General features: G+C 35.0%; 3 protein-coding genes across 5 annotated transcripts; 1 reads left to right on the top strand and 2 right to left on the bottom strand.

The window, feature by feature from the left end:
* Positions 1-504: 504 nt before the first annotated feature.
* LOC140873232 (WAT1-related protein At5g07050-like) lies at positions 505-2,808 on the bottom strand. Its single transcript, XM_073276280.1, has 7 exons — positions 2,507-2,808; positions 2,313-2,375; positions 2,061-2,177; positions 1,630-1,888; positions 1,384-1,542; positions 932-1,083; positions 505-812 (listed from the first exon to the last, which is right to left on the bottom strand). Exons 1-7 carry the CDS (start codon positions 2,710-2,712, stop codon positions 542-544), a joined length of 1,227 nt encoding a protein of 408 aa, XP_073132381.1. The 5' UTR covers positions 2,713-2,808; the 3' UTR covers positions 505-541.
* A 7,170-nt stretch (positions 2,809-9,978) lies between these two features.
* Positions 9,979-11,999, top strand: LOC140873286 (psbP domain-containing protein 6, chloroplastic). 3 transcript variants are annotated; one of them, XR_012147991.1, is made up of 4 exons: positions 9,979-10,367; positions 10,776-11,092; positions 11,177-11,282; positions 11,376-11,600. XR_012147991.1 is itself a non-coding variant. In XM_073276373.1 (3 exons), the coding sequence occupies exons 1-3, from the start codon at positions 10,067-10,069 to the stop codon at positions 11,776-11,778; spliced, it is 789 nt and encodes a 262-aa protein (XP_073132474.1). In that variant the 5' UTR covers positions 9,979-10,066; the 3' UTR covers positions 11,779-11,999. The 3 variants fall into 3 exon arrangements, 2 of the variants coding, with proteins under 2 accessions (XP_073132474.1, XP_073132475.1); XM_073276373.1 differs by lacking the exons at positions 11,177-11,282; positions 11,376-11,600 and adding an exon at positions 11,608-11,999; XM_073276374.1 differs by having other exon boundaries at positions 11,177-11,600.
* A 190-nt stretch (positions 12,000-12,189) lies between these two features.
* On the bottom strand, positions 12,190-15,495 carry LOC140873039 (bZIP transcription factor 17-like). Its single transcript, XM_073276008.1, has 2 exons — positions 13,451-15,495; positions 12,190-12,785 (listed from the first exon to the last, which is right to left on the bottom strand). Exons 1-2 carry the CDS (start codon positions 15,366-15,368, stop codon positions 12,334-12,336), a joined length of 2,370 nt encoding a protein of 789 aa, XP_073132109.1. The 5' UTR covers positions 15,369-15,495; the 3' UTR covers positions 12,190-12,333.
* Positions 15,496-15,708: the final 213 nt, after the last annotated feature.

The raw sequence follows: 15,708 nt of genomic DNA, 5'->3' as shown, positions 1-15,708 counted from the left end.
ATATATTGTTGCCCACAATCTTGCTAGGGTGTCTTGTTTTCATATTCGTCCCACGATCTGGCTTCGTAGTCAGATTTTATTTTTGATGTTATGAATGAAGATTGTACGTAATCATTCTTATCATTAATAAATTTATGTCTTCTTTTTTTAAAAAAAAAATCTATTGTCATTTTCATTTCTTTTACACGCTTAAAGACATTATTACATCAATTATTAGAAGACACATTACAAGCAATATTTGATCATAATAAGTTAACATCATCAAATTTTTCTTTGGAAACCATAATTAATTACCTCAAACGAGAAAAGGTTACAAGCTCCGTAATTTAATCAGTCAAAACTCAAAACAACAAATTACTAAATCCTAAAACAAAACCACAAAAAGAATACATGAAAAAAGTGAATCCTCTATTGCATGCCACCATTTCATGTCCTTTTTCCTTATTATATTTTCCCGATCATGCATCCTCAATTTGAAGCATTAATTATACTAGATCTCTATATTTTTCTCTTTATTTTTATTTTTTTAAAAATGTTTCGCTTATTTTTCCCCGCCTAGTTTCGGTGCTTCGATGGCTATCATGGGAGGCTGTGGCATCGGAGCACTGACTGCTAGTACACACAATTTTTTGAGTCCATTTTTCTCCAATTCTACGAAATTTGCTTCAATATCTTCCATATTCTCGGTGGCATTTTGATTGTTCCCAATTGTACACTTTTCCGGTTCAAGAATTTCACCTTCCGATTTTTCTTTCTGTTTCCCCCACAGAACTGCGTACAATCCGATCACAATCAGCACTGCGCCAAGAACACTGCACCGTACCATGCCCGCGGGATACATAAAATCAATTAATCACACATAATACTAAAATTAATGTTTAATTAATTTCTTTGGGAATTTTTAGCTAGGATGTTGAAATTAATTAATTACCCTCCGACAAATATTTTCTCAGCCAAGATGAAAGAGCCCATGATTGCCACGATAATCATCATCAGTGGACTGAAAGCAGTGACAAAAACTGGCCCTCTTTTTTTCATCACCAACCCTTGCACGTAATATGCAATGCCCGAAGAGACAACACCCTAAACCATTTCAAGATTAATAAAGAATATCACACACACACACACATATATATAAATATATATACCATGCAGCAAGTATATATATAATCTTGTTCCCATGCACACCAGTGTGCAGGAATTTTGTGTGCATCCCGTGATCAGATGTTCACGCGAACATCTGATTTTTATTTTTAGATGTTCGCAAGAACATCACGCGGTACACACAAAATTCCTGCACACTTATGTGCAGTGGATCAGGACTATATATACATAATACTGAATTTTTTAATTTTTTTAAAAAATATATATATAAAAACTCACAGCATATGCAGCAGCCAGCAAGTTAATGTCCCAACCAATGACCCAAGCGCCTGTTTTGTGCTCCATGGCCAAAGTCACAACAATGGATTGCAATGTTCCCAGAAAGCACACAAGGGCTGTGAGTGAAAGCTGTGCTGTGTATTTCCTCAATGTGATAGCCTGTTGAATTTTTTTTTTAAAAAAAGGGTTAATTTTCTGTCTTAATTAAAAAAAAAAAAAAAGGTATTTAATAAAATATATAAATACCTGAAGGATGAAGAAAGAAGCCCAGGCTAGTGTGGCAATAATGAGAAGAATTGAACCTTTAATCCAATCTTCTTGAGTGGCATGTGCAGAAGTACTGGGTTGAGGAACATAGGACTGCCTAGGATGTATGTATTTTGACCATACCATGTTTATGACATCACCTTTGTATAATGTCATAAGCATGGCTCCACAAACTGTTATCACTGTTCCCACCACCTTTGCTTGGCACCTTATTTTCTTCATATCTACTTTCTCCATCCTATATATATACATGATCATGAACATATAATATAACTCTTCATTCATTATTAGCTCAAACCAGTTTAATTTGTTTTTCCAATTGTTTGTGCAAGTAGATTTTCCACATTTTGTCGATTTCAATTCGGCTTAAAACTTAAAAGATAGGGTTTTTCTTGATGTAATATATATACCTGCATAGGACTGCCATAACAAATGTCATCGCAGGTAGCATGTTGCTCATGGCGCATGAGTACGTCGGCGAAGTGAATTTAAGACCGGCGTAGTACAAGTTTTGATCGATCACGGGACTGCAAAATTTTTATAAATCCCAATTAACATGAAACCAGTCAGAAATATTATAAGATTGCATAGATATTATATACTTGTAAGTGACATGCTCGATCCATATAACTTAATTATATTTATTTTATATATATTCTCACCCCAGAAGTCCCAAGACAAACATCTGCAGGAAAATGGTAAATGTAATCTTTGGCCTCACTTTCCTATATGACAAAAACCCAAATAAAAACAAAATGAAAGATTAAATATATATATTTTTTCATCCAATTTTGCAGTTATATATATACGTACATATATAATCAGAAATTATAATAGAATTAATATTTTTGCTTACCTTTCAAGTAGAATAGCAAAGGGGGCAATAACCGCAGTAGCAAAGGCATGTCTATAGACCACTAGCACATAATGGCTCATTCCTCTGTTAAGAGAAACTTTGGTAATAATATTCATTCCAGCATACCCGAATTGTAAACAAATCATGGCTATGTAAGGCTTTGCTTTCTCAATAAATCCGCCATTAACCCATCCTTTTCCTTCCATTTTTTGTTAATTCTAAATATGTATATATATTAGAGAGAGGCTAAGGATCAAAACACTTGATTCTTGAATGTGCTTATATATATATAATTAGTTTGTGTTTTGTCCTAGGGGAATATGGCTTGAGGCTTGGATATTTATAAGCGATAGGGGTGTAGGTGACAGGGGTTTCTTCGGAACTTTGGTCTATCATATCTTCAAGTGGATCCAATTAATGGAATATGTATGATTACGATATGTGGAAAACTTTTGAGCTAAGTATTTTTTCTTAAAGTATATACATCACTTACATGAAATATATATATGGTGTATTTATTAATTTTTTTTTTAAAAAAAACAAATGGCCTTTCTTATTCATTTTTCTTTTGGTTAATGGATATAACTTGATTCTCATCCACTTTTGGATATATATACCTAATTTGATTTTAAATTCACTAGTTGAAAGAATGAATTATTTCATCTTTAGTACTAGCTAAAGGTAAATAATACACTAATATTGTATCAAGTACTGTTTAATAATATTTATAGGATCAAATGAATCGTACCAAAAGTTAATATAATTATTTGAAGTCACGTGACTTTATTTCCTTTTCGCTATGATATATAGTCTAATTATATTGAGCAATGAGTGGACATAATACATTCGTTGACAATGAATCTGACTCGTTATGCTTAGGTTTTTAGTATTAGGCCATTGAGCTTACAGAAAATTTGGCCTGGTCTAATTACCTCAATACTCAAAACATATGAAATTATGACATTATTAATTAAAGAAAGTAACATTTTAAGATCTTTAAACATTATTTATTGATGATATAGTATACTACACGCATATTTGTACTCTTTTAGATAAAGAAGCCACTACATTTTGCATTATAAAAGTTCAGACGCACAAAGAGATTATGCCATTTTATTGTTTAATTTTATATCATAAAATCTATTTTGATCACTTTTTAGAAACTGTCGAATCTATTATATGCTGCTCAAAACATTTTAGAAAATTTACAAATCATGTAAGTTGTCATATTATCACTTTTAGTCTTATAAATCGTCGAATTTTAGTTTCGATACAATAATTTGGTTATTATTTTTACTATTTTAATTTTTTTTAATATATGCTTACGTGTGTAGTAGCTAACACGTATAATATATATACAATAGAAAAATGTTGTATGTATAATGAGAGTTACAATACAAAATACATTTGAAATTATAAAATTATCCCTACATTTTATTTGAAAAAATCTTTCAAAATTACATATAAGATAATTTTATAATTTCAAATGTACTTTGTAACCCAACGTGTAATCCTATTTGTACTTGTAGCATGATCCATTCCCAAATCAAACGATGTAAGGGACGACCAGCTATAAAAATATATAGTAGGTTTTTTGTATATGCGTGAAATGTGTCAATATTATTCATACATGCAGTGATAAAAATAGTTTTGACATAAAAATCAATAGATTTCATTAATCAAATCGGATTAGAGATCTATTCATAAAATTGATTCGTGATACGATCTCATAACAGTTTTGTGATAACAACAGTAGACGAAGACGAATTTTCATCCGAATAATTAGACAAAGTGTCGTCACACCAATTTAGTATATCCATTAATGGGTTATGTGAAGTCCACGAGGGACAAATCGGAATAAATATATAATGGTAATCATGTTCCAATATTTTAACTCATGGTGGCCGATTAAGTAGTGATCTGAAAGGTACCACCACGAAGGCTAGTTTAGTGCAAGCTGATGCCATTAACAACAATATTTTGCAATGTGGGCTCCGCCACATCATCTACGGCCAGATGATGCATGCGAAATTAACTTAGATGATGTTTGACAAAACTTCTAAGAATCATTTCTTAGTATTTTTTTAATAAAATTTCAAAATTTCAAACAATGTATCCGTTCATGAACCAAAGCATCCACTCGTAATTTTCGCAAGCGGAAATCTTTATTCGTCATCGGCAACAAAATTTCTGAAAAAATTCTGAAAAAATATTCTAACAAAAAAAGCTAAGAAACTAGCGCTTCCTAAAAACTCTCTCAAACACTACATTAGTGTGAAACATCCAAAAACAATATAAAGATGTATCGTCTAATTTTTTTGTTTCAAATGGATCTGTTTGAATCGATCTCTACCGGAACAACGGGGTGCTGGCATTCTGGGAGCATTGTGGTACAATTTTCAGCTAGGTTTGTGCGTAATAACAAGTTTAATACATATAGTCGTCATCTCCTATATATGTATTCATAAACCAAATATACGTACATCGTCAATTATGCATAATTCGTCCACTACCCCATGAAAATATCCAAGAATCAAATTTTATTTGGTATTCTTCAGTCGATATAATATGATTTGGCCTCATAAGTTTTGTCGATCGAGTCAGCCCATTGCACTTTATTGCAACTTTATTGAGTGTGAGCATAAAAATATAGTGTATATATGGTATGCTAGGTAGCAATTGGAGAACAACCACAAAAAGGCCCGTCAATATTAATGGGAAATAGCTTATTCGGTTTCGTTTCTCTGCATACATCTCAGGTCCCATGCAATGTATTGGATCATGTTATCTATAATTGTGTGACAATATAATGTCCACTTGATAAAGTTGGAACTTAGCATTTCTTATTTGGAGAGCATGCACTAATGCGTGCATATACAAGCGTGATGTGTCGATTGTTCTCCAGCAGAAATTATTATTGTGATCGAAGATCATGCATCTTTATTAATTCTGTTCTTATACTACATCCATTAGAATTTTGTTAATCCAATCGAGACAACAAAAATTTGAAATCAACGAAATTCAAACTCATCGTCTCAAATACATCGATTCAAACACCACCTCGTATTCTTGGTATGACGCATCCATTGTACTAATTGGAGGCTGCTTTATTACTATATTTTTGTGCCCAGCTTGAGTGCATACACATGTTGGGCACAAAAGTAACCTCACCATTCACCAGATGCGACAAAATTCAACTTAACATCTGCTGAGAATTGAATATCCGATTTTACAAAATTCAACTTAACATCTGGTGAATATTACTTCATTAACTAATTCTTAATATTTACATTATCATCAACATGAGTAGAGAGAATTAAATTCGAGCCCCGTATCGTTATTTTTTATACCGCAATAAATAAAATAAAGAAATACACAATTTTTTTAACAAAAAACTATGTATGCCCTTTGGATTAGATGTGAAAAGTAATATAAATCGCTTTCGAAGCAAGAGCCTGGAAAATGCGTTCTTAATGGAGCAATTAAATCACTAAACTTTGTCTTTAAAAAGCATGAAATGGACAATAATACCAATATTTAATAGCGTGTCTGTCTAAGTGGTCTCAAAAGCAACTTTACTTGCTAAACCCTGATAGTTAAGTGTGGGACGAGTTTTCGAGTTTGAAACCTAATTGCAACAAAAATTCCTTCCCTCGACTCAAAAAAAAAAAGTGATACTTTCATCTCATTTATATAGGACTGTGTGTCCTTTAAATATTAAAAGAATTATTGGAAAAGTAGATTTTAGAAATAAATTTTCAATTTTACCCATATTTAATGAATGTTTTTTTTATTTCATGAAAAAATGTTAAGGTAGTAATGTATTTAATGATGAAGGTAGATTGGTATAAGAATAGATAAAATAATATTAATTATGAAAAATATAATAAATATTTGAGACACATGAAAAAAGAAATGTAACCTATATATTTAGTAGGGGTGTCAAAATTCAACCAAACTCGTCAACCTTGAAATATTATATGTTTATTTTGTATAATTTTTATTTTTTAAAATAATTTTTTATTTTTTTGTAGTAAGTATATTTTAAATTTTTTACAACTAGACTTTCAAATTTAAATTATATATATCCTTAGATTTTGTTATTATGTGATTAAATTAATATTATTGTGTGTTTTGATTTTTTATTTAATTATTTTGTTAAAAAATAAAAAATAATAAAAAATAAAAAATAAAATCGGGTTGAGTTCGAGTTAATCGGGTTCGGGTTAGCCATTTTCGGGTTGGATCGGGTTTGGGTAGAAAATTTTTTTTACCAATATTTTTGCCAACCCGACTCACTCGAATTGACACTCCTATTATTTAAAAGAGTTGACCCTGAAGGGGACCCCATCCCACATGAGTCAGAGGTTCATTGACTCATGCGAAGGGTTAAATAGAGGGATGTCCATGAGCGGCAGGGACCTGAGGGAGGGAGCAACATGGTCAACTTCCAAAGCATACCCCACAATATTTCAGCAGGAAATATGTTCCACACGAATATCGAACCCGCAACGTTGGGGAATTTCTTCTCACGCCACCTTAGACCTTACCAACTCGCCTATGCTTCTGTGAACATGGACACTATTATCATTTAGGACGGATGTGGGGGTAATCAGAAGTAATGGGGTAAATTTTGGGCCGTGATCAGGTTAAGCGGTCGTTTGGTTTTAGCTTCTAATTTTAGGGAGATTACCAACATTTTTTTACATTGAAGCAGTGTTTTCGGAATCGGATTGGATCGGACCGGTCCGTCCCCAAGAACCGGAAAACCTGTCCAACCAGTTATAACCGGTTGGACCGCCCAAGAGCCGAAAAACCAGTTCAATCGGTTTTTCAATTTTTTTTTTGAAAATTTAAATTTTTTATTTTTAAACCTTAGATTTAATATTTTTATATATAAATACATTATTATTTGAAATTTTTAATTCATTAAAAAAAATACTTTAATAATTATTGGTTTTTTTAAAAATTAAATAATTTATAACTATAATTGATATTTTAAATATATTTACATAATTATTTAGCTTTCAAACTATGTTAAATATATATTTTATGTCTATTTATATAATTTTTGAGTTTTTAAAATTCCAAAATATTTTATTTATTATATTAAATTATATAAACGGTTTTTCGGTTTAACCGTCCGGTTAAAACGGTCCAACCGGTTGGACAATTTTTTTAATTAAACCGGTTCTATCACCGGTCCAGTTATGAAAACACTGCATTGGAGTTTATCTCAATTTCTTATATGCTCACTGAAATATTTTTTTTGAAGAAAAATTAAAATATGGAGAAGTTCATTTATAAAATACTTGAAATTCTTTTATTGAAGTTTGAAATGTGTCTTTTGGATTTATATTCCAAATTAAAATCAAAACTAATTATTGTCACCGAATATAAAAAGTAATTGTTTTAAAAATTTATATTTAAAAAGGACATAACTATAAATCAATTTTATGAAGACATTTTTCACAGCGTACGACTTTGGCATTGAAACTAGCATGTTGTTGCCCATATACAAGCCCAAGACTCCCCCAAATATTACCGAAACACTAAAGTGGGCCTAGGAACTGATTAAATAGCCCAAATTGAATACAGGCAACCCAAGACTCCCGAAAAGATAACCCCTAAACTACAGTGGTCCTGTAAACTGATTAAGGTAGTGTTTGGCAGAGCTTTTAAAAAGTATTTCTCAGCTTTTCATTAATAAAATTTTATAAAATTGCAAAATTTTGTTAATGAAAAGATGAGAAGTACTTCCTAAAATCTCTCCCAAACACTACCTAAATAGCCCAAATTGAAAAATATGTTTGAAGTCTACCATAATACAAATCAAAATTCAACCTTGTTACTTCATATGATATGAATTTAATATTAAAATATGACTACCATTATATAGTATATTGTAGCTTGATATTACTGCGAGGAAAATAACTAATCAAATTTCATTTTTTTTTTAAAAAAGGGGGAAACCTTAAAAATGGTGTTTGGATGGAAAAGCTCATTTAAACAAATATTTAAATTTCTTTTACTAAAGTTACAAACTTATCTTGTGAGCTTTAAAAAATTATATTTTTGGTCTTATAACATGCATGTTTTTTATTTTTTTTTATTATGAATGTTATTGATCAATTTACGGTCTTAGCCTTATACTTTGAATTTTTTTTTGGATTTTAGTCCTTTTCTTTATTAGAATATTGACGTGATATATCATTCAAAAATGATTACGTGTCACTGAAAAAGATTGACGTATGAATACTTCTATTTAATCTTTTGATAACCGAAATAAAATCAAAGCTCTTTTTATTTAACTAGATTTGTGGTCAGTGTACAAAATCATACTTCACCTTAGATATTCGAGCAGAGTTTATATGATAGAGTACGTAGTGCAAAATCTTATAAGCTTCTAACATATTCTTTGATTTTTGGTATGACATATGGAATTTTGTTTTTCTATTATAGTTTGTGTGTGAAAAGCGTCTCATTTAATCAAACGGATCATTCTGAGTTACATTAAGAATATGCGTTTTTTTATATAAGATATTCAGATGAACTTCTTGTATATATATAAAAACAAGCAATATGGACACTCATCAATTTTTTTTTATCTTTCATTGTGTAACACTGCACATACATAAATCCCAACTTGAACGACGCTGGAGATTCTTACGTTGGTTCATCCCGGTTGGGAACGAGACTTAACGGATAAATGTCGACGGTGTACGAGGTTTAAGACGGATCATGTTTGGTACCGAAATTACTTCGCCATCCGCAAAAGAAGAAGCAAGATGAAAAAATGGGTCGAATTTGGGGCGGGGATGGTGGGCAGCATTCTTTTTCAGAGTTTCTTCAGATTAACATCGTTCCATCAAGTGGTAGCCTTCTTCTGCTTTGCATGCGGTGGTGTGGCTGGCTAACATGGTGCTGGTTTCGGCTTCTTGTGACATAGGGGTGTTCCATTTTCTGCTGACTAATGTGGTGGTGGGTTGCACTGTAAGTGAGTACAGGCTTGGAGGTACTAACTACTTGGATTGCCTGTGGAGCTGCTCTGGTTCTCTATGGGCTTAGACTGAAGCTCGCGTCGGTGGAGTTGGTGAACATGGAAGGAGGAGAAACCCGAGTTGTGATATAGGAAATACAAGTGTATCAATGTCTAGCCGAAAACAGAGCATCGTTTGTTGTTATACTTGAATCACGTGTCAACTTTTTAAATTTATCTGAAACTCTTAAGATGATCAATCTTGTGTAAAAAATGCAGTAAATTTATTTTAATCTTTGATATGTATAAGCATTATTTAATTTATCATGTATAATATAATAAAAATGTTTGATTATAAAAATGTAAAAAAAAAGTTTTTTCATATATTAATATTCCCGGGCCAAAAGAATATATATATTCAAAAATAAAATAATAAGAATATATAAATTGGACGTAAACCATATCCAAAATGGATAACGAAAAGAGGCAACGAACAGCCCAACGATCAGTCTCTTCCATTTATCATCGCAAATCATCTACCTCTGAAACTCGAAAACTCTCCCCCACACACATCTCCAAAAATGGCGGCTATTTATTCCCTTTTCACTCCAAATCGAACCTCAAGTTTCCCATTTTCCAACCCAATTGCCTCCCAGAAATCCTCTCTCAAGTCCCATCAAAATCTGAATTTGCAGCTGCCAAATCTTTCGAGAAGAGAATTCTTGAACGGATCGGTTGTTTTGCTTCCATTAGCGGTCTCTCCTCCTCCACCTTCGCAAGCCAGAGAAGTTGAGGTGGGATCCTACCTCCCAGTATCGCCTACGGATCCCTCGTTCGTTCTTTTCAAAGCCACCACTAAAGACACCCCTGCTCTGCGTGCAGGTAATATATATGGAGATTGCTAGAATTTTTTATGCTCAACTGTAGTGTAATACCCTTTAATTGACTATTTGTGGGCAGAGTTTGTGTTCAGTTTATCGATTTCTCAAATCGAATATGGGCGTAGTTGCTAGAGAAGCATTGTGAATTGAAGTGTGTCATTTCTACTTTCTTGATTCTCAAATGCTATAATTTGATGGGGGAGTGATGCTTTGTTTATTGTCATTTAGAAGATAGATAGCATTTAGTTGTAGCATAATGTGGTACTTTGTTGGTGTTGGAAATTATAAAGTCTCGAAGACCCTACCCCTTATCAGAATATTGATGTCATAATCGTTCGTTTTCACTTCAAAAAATACGTTGCTTCTTTCTGTTTGTGCTTATGAAAATTCTGAATATAGTTGGTTGCAGGAAATGTACAGCCTTACCAGTTTATGCTTCCACCGACTTGGAAACAGCAGCGAGTGGCTAATATATTATCGGGCAATTACTGCCAACCCAAGTGTGCAGAACCATGGGTGGAGGTGAAGTTTGAGGATGAAAAACAAGGGAAAGTTCAGGTGGTGGCTTCACCTTTGATACGCCTTACGAATAAACCCGATGCAACAATCGAAGAGATAGGGACCCCAGAGAAACTCATCGCGTCTCTTGGCCCTTTTGTCACTGGAAATTCATATGATCCTGATGAACTACTAGAAACTTCTGTCGAGAAAATTGGTGATCAAACGGTATGATCTTGTTTTCTAAATTTTTAGCATACAGAACTTTTGACGGGAAATATTAGATTAATAGATGCATGACTTCTGCCATAGCTTTTCAACACCACAATTTAAACATATGCTGAAATAGAACTGAATGTCGATAAAAGGGATGATTTGAACGGGGAAAGAGGACAATCAGTCGCTCTCTAAGCCAAGGGTATGCACACTACTTCACTTGTGTTCTTTAAAAGAATGCTAAGTTTTACCCTCATTTCCCCCTAACCAAGATTATATCTTTTTTTTGAATAAGAAATGTGGAGCTATAAGACGAAACATGTTGTCGTTAGAGCTTGATGTACGGGTTTTCAGTCTTGTCCACCTCCTGAATTCATGTTCCTGCCTCTGCTGCTGTCATGATTCCGTTCAACATTCTATTTTTGCATGTTGTGGATTCGCGATAGACTGGTTTTGCCATTAGTTGTGTTTTTATTCATTTTCTGCTTCCATGTTTACGATTATCTTTTGGAAACTTGATCGCGCAGTACTATAAATACGTTCTGGAGACTCCATTTGCTCTCACGGGATCACACAATCTTGCAAAGGCGACAGCTAAAGGAAACACGGTCGTCCTGTTTGTGGCCAGTGCCAACGATAAACAATGGCCAACATCAGAGAAAACATTACAAGCTATTCTGGAATCCTTCGTGGTGTGAATCTTGGTTCAAGAGAATTGGGAGACATGAGTCTCTATTGCATTGTATATAGTGCTTCCATTCATGAAAATTTCTGGTTTTTTTGGTCATCTGAGTTGTTTGTCAACGTTAGAGCCTTGTGTTGTTCCGTAAGCAGAGGACTAAATATTTGCGTTATACTTTTAAGTTACAATCAGATGACGTTTTACCTTTTCAATATAAATAAATAATAAAAAATTAAAATAGACGTGATTTGATTCAAATGTACTTTCGTCATTTATCATGCAAAGTGAGTGTAACCGTAAGCGTACACTCAGAATTTTCCTTAAAAAATGATTCATGCACCAACTGAACCAATAAATTCCCAACCTCGACAGTAAAAAAGAGAGCTCGGGGGAAATAGAGACTTACACTTTCATAGAGAGAAGCCGATGATTAATTAATGTTTACAGTCAAACACAAGTCAAATCATGCCGACTAGTTCCCATCAAAGTTTACAAGTTAAAGTAAAAACTATAAAGAGTCACCATGTAAATATCTACAAAACTGGTACAGCACTTGCTCCTATTCCAATTCTCAAGTGGTCACTAGGTGCGGACCAGCTCCCTTAAAAGGAAGCATGCATGAGTAAGTGACATACTTCACACTGTCAATTAGAACAACTACGAAAATTCGAGAGACGGCCTTTGCTCCCATCACACCATCAACATCAGTATCACTTGCCTCCCTAGGATCCATGAGCACAGAAACCACCACAGAAGATGCTGAATTATTTAAGTTCAGGTTCTTGTTTTGTGAATGTCTTCCAGCTTGTTCCTCAGAAATGTTATGAGAGGATCCAGGAAGAGGAATAGCATGACCATGGAGGATCCTGCGGTTCTTTCCCCTGTTCAGGCGCGTAGAATTCTTATTCTGCTGTACAGAAATGTTTCTCGAGGCAGCAGCTGGAACAATGGCTCCTGACGTAGAAGCTGATGACACGTCAAACTGGAAAACTTCTGTGCACATCCCCGAGCTTAGCATCGGACCTGAAGGAAACCTTAGCATTATAATTTATGAAATTTTGAACTGTGTGCCCCATGGGCCATCGGCAAGAAATAGTGCAAATATTTTCTCTCTCCGAGACTCAGCGAAATTTGTTCACTTGGGTCTCAAGAAGTTATATTATTCAAACCAACATAAAAAATAAATAAAAAAAAGATTTATCAACAAAAGATAGGGAGTTTAGAACTATGTAATTCGATTTCTTCTAATCCGTCGACTTAATTCAATATTTTTTATGCCAGAGAAAATGTTTATTAGCCGCGGATAATATATGACTCTGGGCCAGCGAGTTGTTTATATGAATCGCATACACTTGAGTCGTCCCAAACAAAGGGGGGCGTCGAGGCAAATAGGAACATTTAAGATCATAACACTGTACTACATCAATACATACAAAGTGGTACAATACCAGCATTTGAAAACAGCAGGAATGAAATGCCACGGTCGCACATAAGCTAGCATGAGCAAATAACAATGTATGTAACTCTGGATGCACAGAATTTCTAGAAAAACTACAATAATTTCATTTGCATACCTAGGATAAAATCTATCTTTACATAACCACGTGAATAGTCAATCTTAGGATTATAACAAAGAATAGCACATACACAAAGAAGCCACATGCAAGAGAATATTAAACAGTGATTACCAGAGAGGCCTTCACGGAACCATTGCTGAAGCCTGCCATCATTGGCCTTCGACTTCAAACTATCTTCTTCTGCTGAACCAGAGCCCAGTGCCCTTAGGTGGGGAACCCGAGCACCATTCCTTCCCATACCAGGGACAGGAACGGCAGGAGCCAAATCTCCACGAACCGCTAAACCACTTTCACCACCTCCCTGACCCTGCGATACCATGGCTTTCTCACTCGCCAACACTGAATGGATTATCAAATTACCATCTATCTTAACAAGCTTATCATTCCTAGGAACATACAATGATGCAACAAGGGGTTCGCTCCCATTTCCCAAATGAACACTCTCATCAGTACCTGGCTTCCCCCCACTTTCATGACCTCTTTGACTACAATGTGCACCACCACTAATACAGCTAGATTCTCTTCCACCACCATAATTCTGAACATGAACAGTCCCATTCGCCATCAACAACCTCCCATGGTATGTTTCATGATATCCACCTCCAACATAACTTTCATCACCAGAAAATGCCTCCCTAACACCTCCATATTTCATACTGATCATCGGAACCAAATTTCCAAATAATATAATAAAAAACAGCAGACCGAGAAAGCTAACAGCTGCAACCTTCTTAATCTTTGGCCCCCCACTCTTCTTAGTTTCCACCTTCTTACTGGCCTTAGCCACGCTGGCTGGCTGTTGTGATTTCAATCTTGGGATTGGAACCAGTGGCACTTGAGATCCATGTGGCCTCATCATGTACGGGGGAGCAGATGCCATCCATGGATACATCATGGCTGGGTGTGGAAACATCCCAGGATGAGGAGTTGCCATTTGAGGAGGTGGGACTGTGCCATTACTCCCACCAGCGCCCATTTGTTGCCGTAAAGTCACGTTTTCTGTCATGAAGAATGAAATCTTTGCATTCAAGTCTTGTATTGTAGAATGCATTGCCCTCACTTTATCCTCCAACTCCTCAACATATTGCTTCTTCCTCTGTCGTGATAATTGTGCACTCTCTCTGTTCCTCATCAACCTAGCCTTCTTTTTACCGTCATCTTCATTCGAACAACTGATACTATAACTATTATGGTCAGTCTCAAGACTCTCAACATTACACTCGGATTTCCTAAACTTGTTACTCATGGACCCTAAATTATTATCCACATCACAAACTGCTAAATCATCGGTCTCTTTTTTCCTCTTTAACATAGAACTATTGACATTATCGTTAGGAGGCCCCTTGAATTTAATCTTTTGATCGACGTTATCATAACTAATCAAACTGGTGTTAGCATTTGGCACAGAATTTACCGATCTGGCACAATTTTCTGAGTTCTTGGATACATTGGAACCACAATTCCCAGAACCCCGTGATTCTGGGGATGAGCAATACGTTCCCTTAGCCTCAGCACCAGAACTTCCAGAATTCCCTTGATTTGATCCATTTGATTCAGGCGACGGCACATCGAAATAACCAGAGATCTGATTAGATTCTAGGCCTGGAGAATCCGAATCCAGAACCCCGGACCCATTCAAGCTCTTATCGCTGCCTACAGGGAGATGACGCAAGTTTGGACAATCTGATTTGAAAACACCGTGATATTGATCCAAATTTGATCCGGCATTGACTTCGTCAAGCAAATCGCCGTACTCTAAATTGGTGGTGTTGTATATCGGATCGGAGAGCAATTCGTCGAGATCGGAAGAAGGGAGGCATAGGTCGTCGAATGAGAAATCGAAATCAACGTCTTCATGAAACAGATCGCCCTCTTGATCGTCTCCCGAACCGTTACCCTCCATGCACTGTTGGGAAAAGAAGGCATCGTCGAGGGGCGGAATCGCAAGGCCGGAACTGAAATCGGCGTCATGAGGCGGAGGCGGAGGCGGAGGCGGAGGCGGGACGATGACCACCGTTGGATCAGTCATTCCGTGTGTAATTTGTGTGAGAATGAGACGAGAAATTTGGGGATTAGGGTTTCGCTGACTTTGGCATTTAAAAAACGTTGGACTCGTAGGCGACTGTGTCACGTTTTCCAGGGGCAGGGCCGAATCCTTGTTTGTGAAGACAGCGACACACGCATTACGAGGATCGTATCCATTCGCAATTTCGCACAAAATAAAATAAATTTCAATGTGTTGAAAAAATATATTATTATTATTATTATTATTATTATGTTGAATATTGAAGGTTGAATGTTGAATATTGAGTTGTAAAATTTGAAAAATTAGTGTGTGATGATGTAGATGATGATGTATTAATTTTTGG

Source organism: Henckelia pumila, unplaced genomic scaffold, assembly GCF_033568475.1.
Source record: "Henckelia pumila isolate YLH828 unplaced genomic scaffold, ASM3356847v2 CTG_525:::fragment_3, whole genome shotgun sequence".
In the NCBI taxonomy this organism is placed as follows: domain Eukaryota; kingdom Viridiplantae; phylum Streptophyta; class Magnoliopsida; order Lamiales; family Gesneriaceae; genus Henckelia; species Henckelia pumila.
The sequence above is the reverse complement of the archived record's forward strand: the minus strand, read 5'-3'. Positions and strand labels throughout refer to the sequence as shown.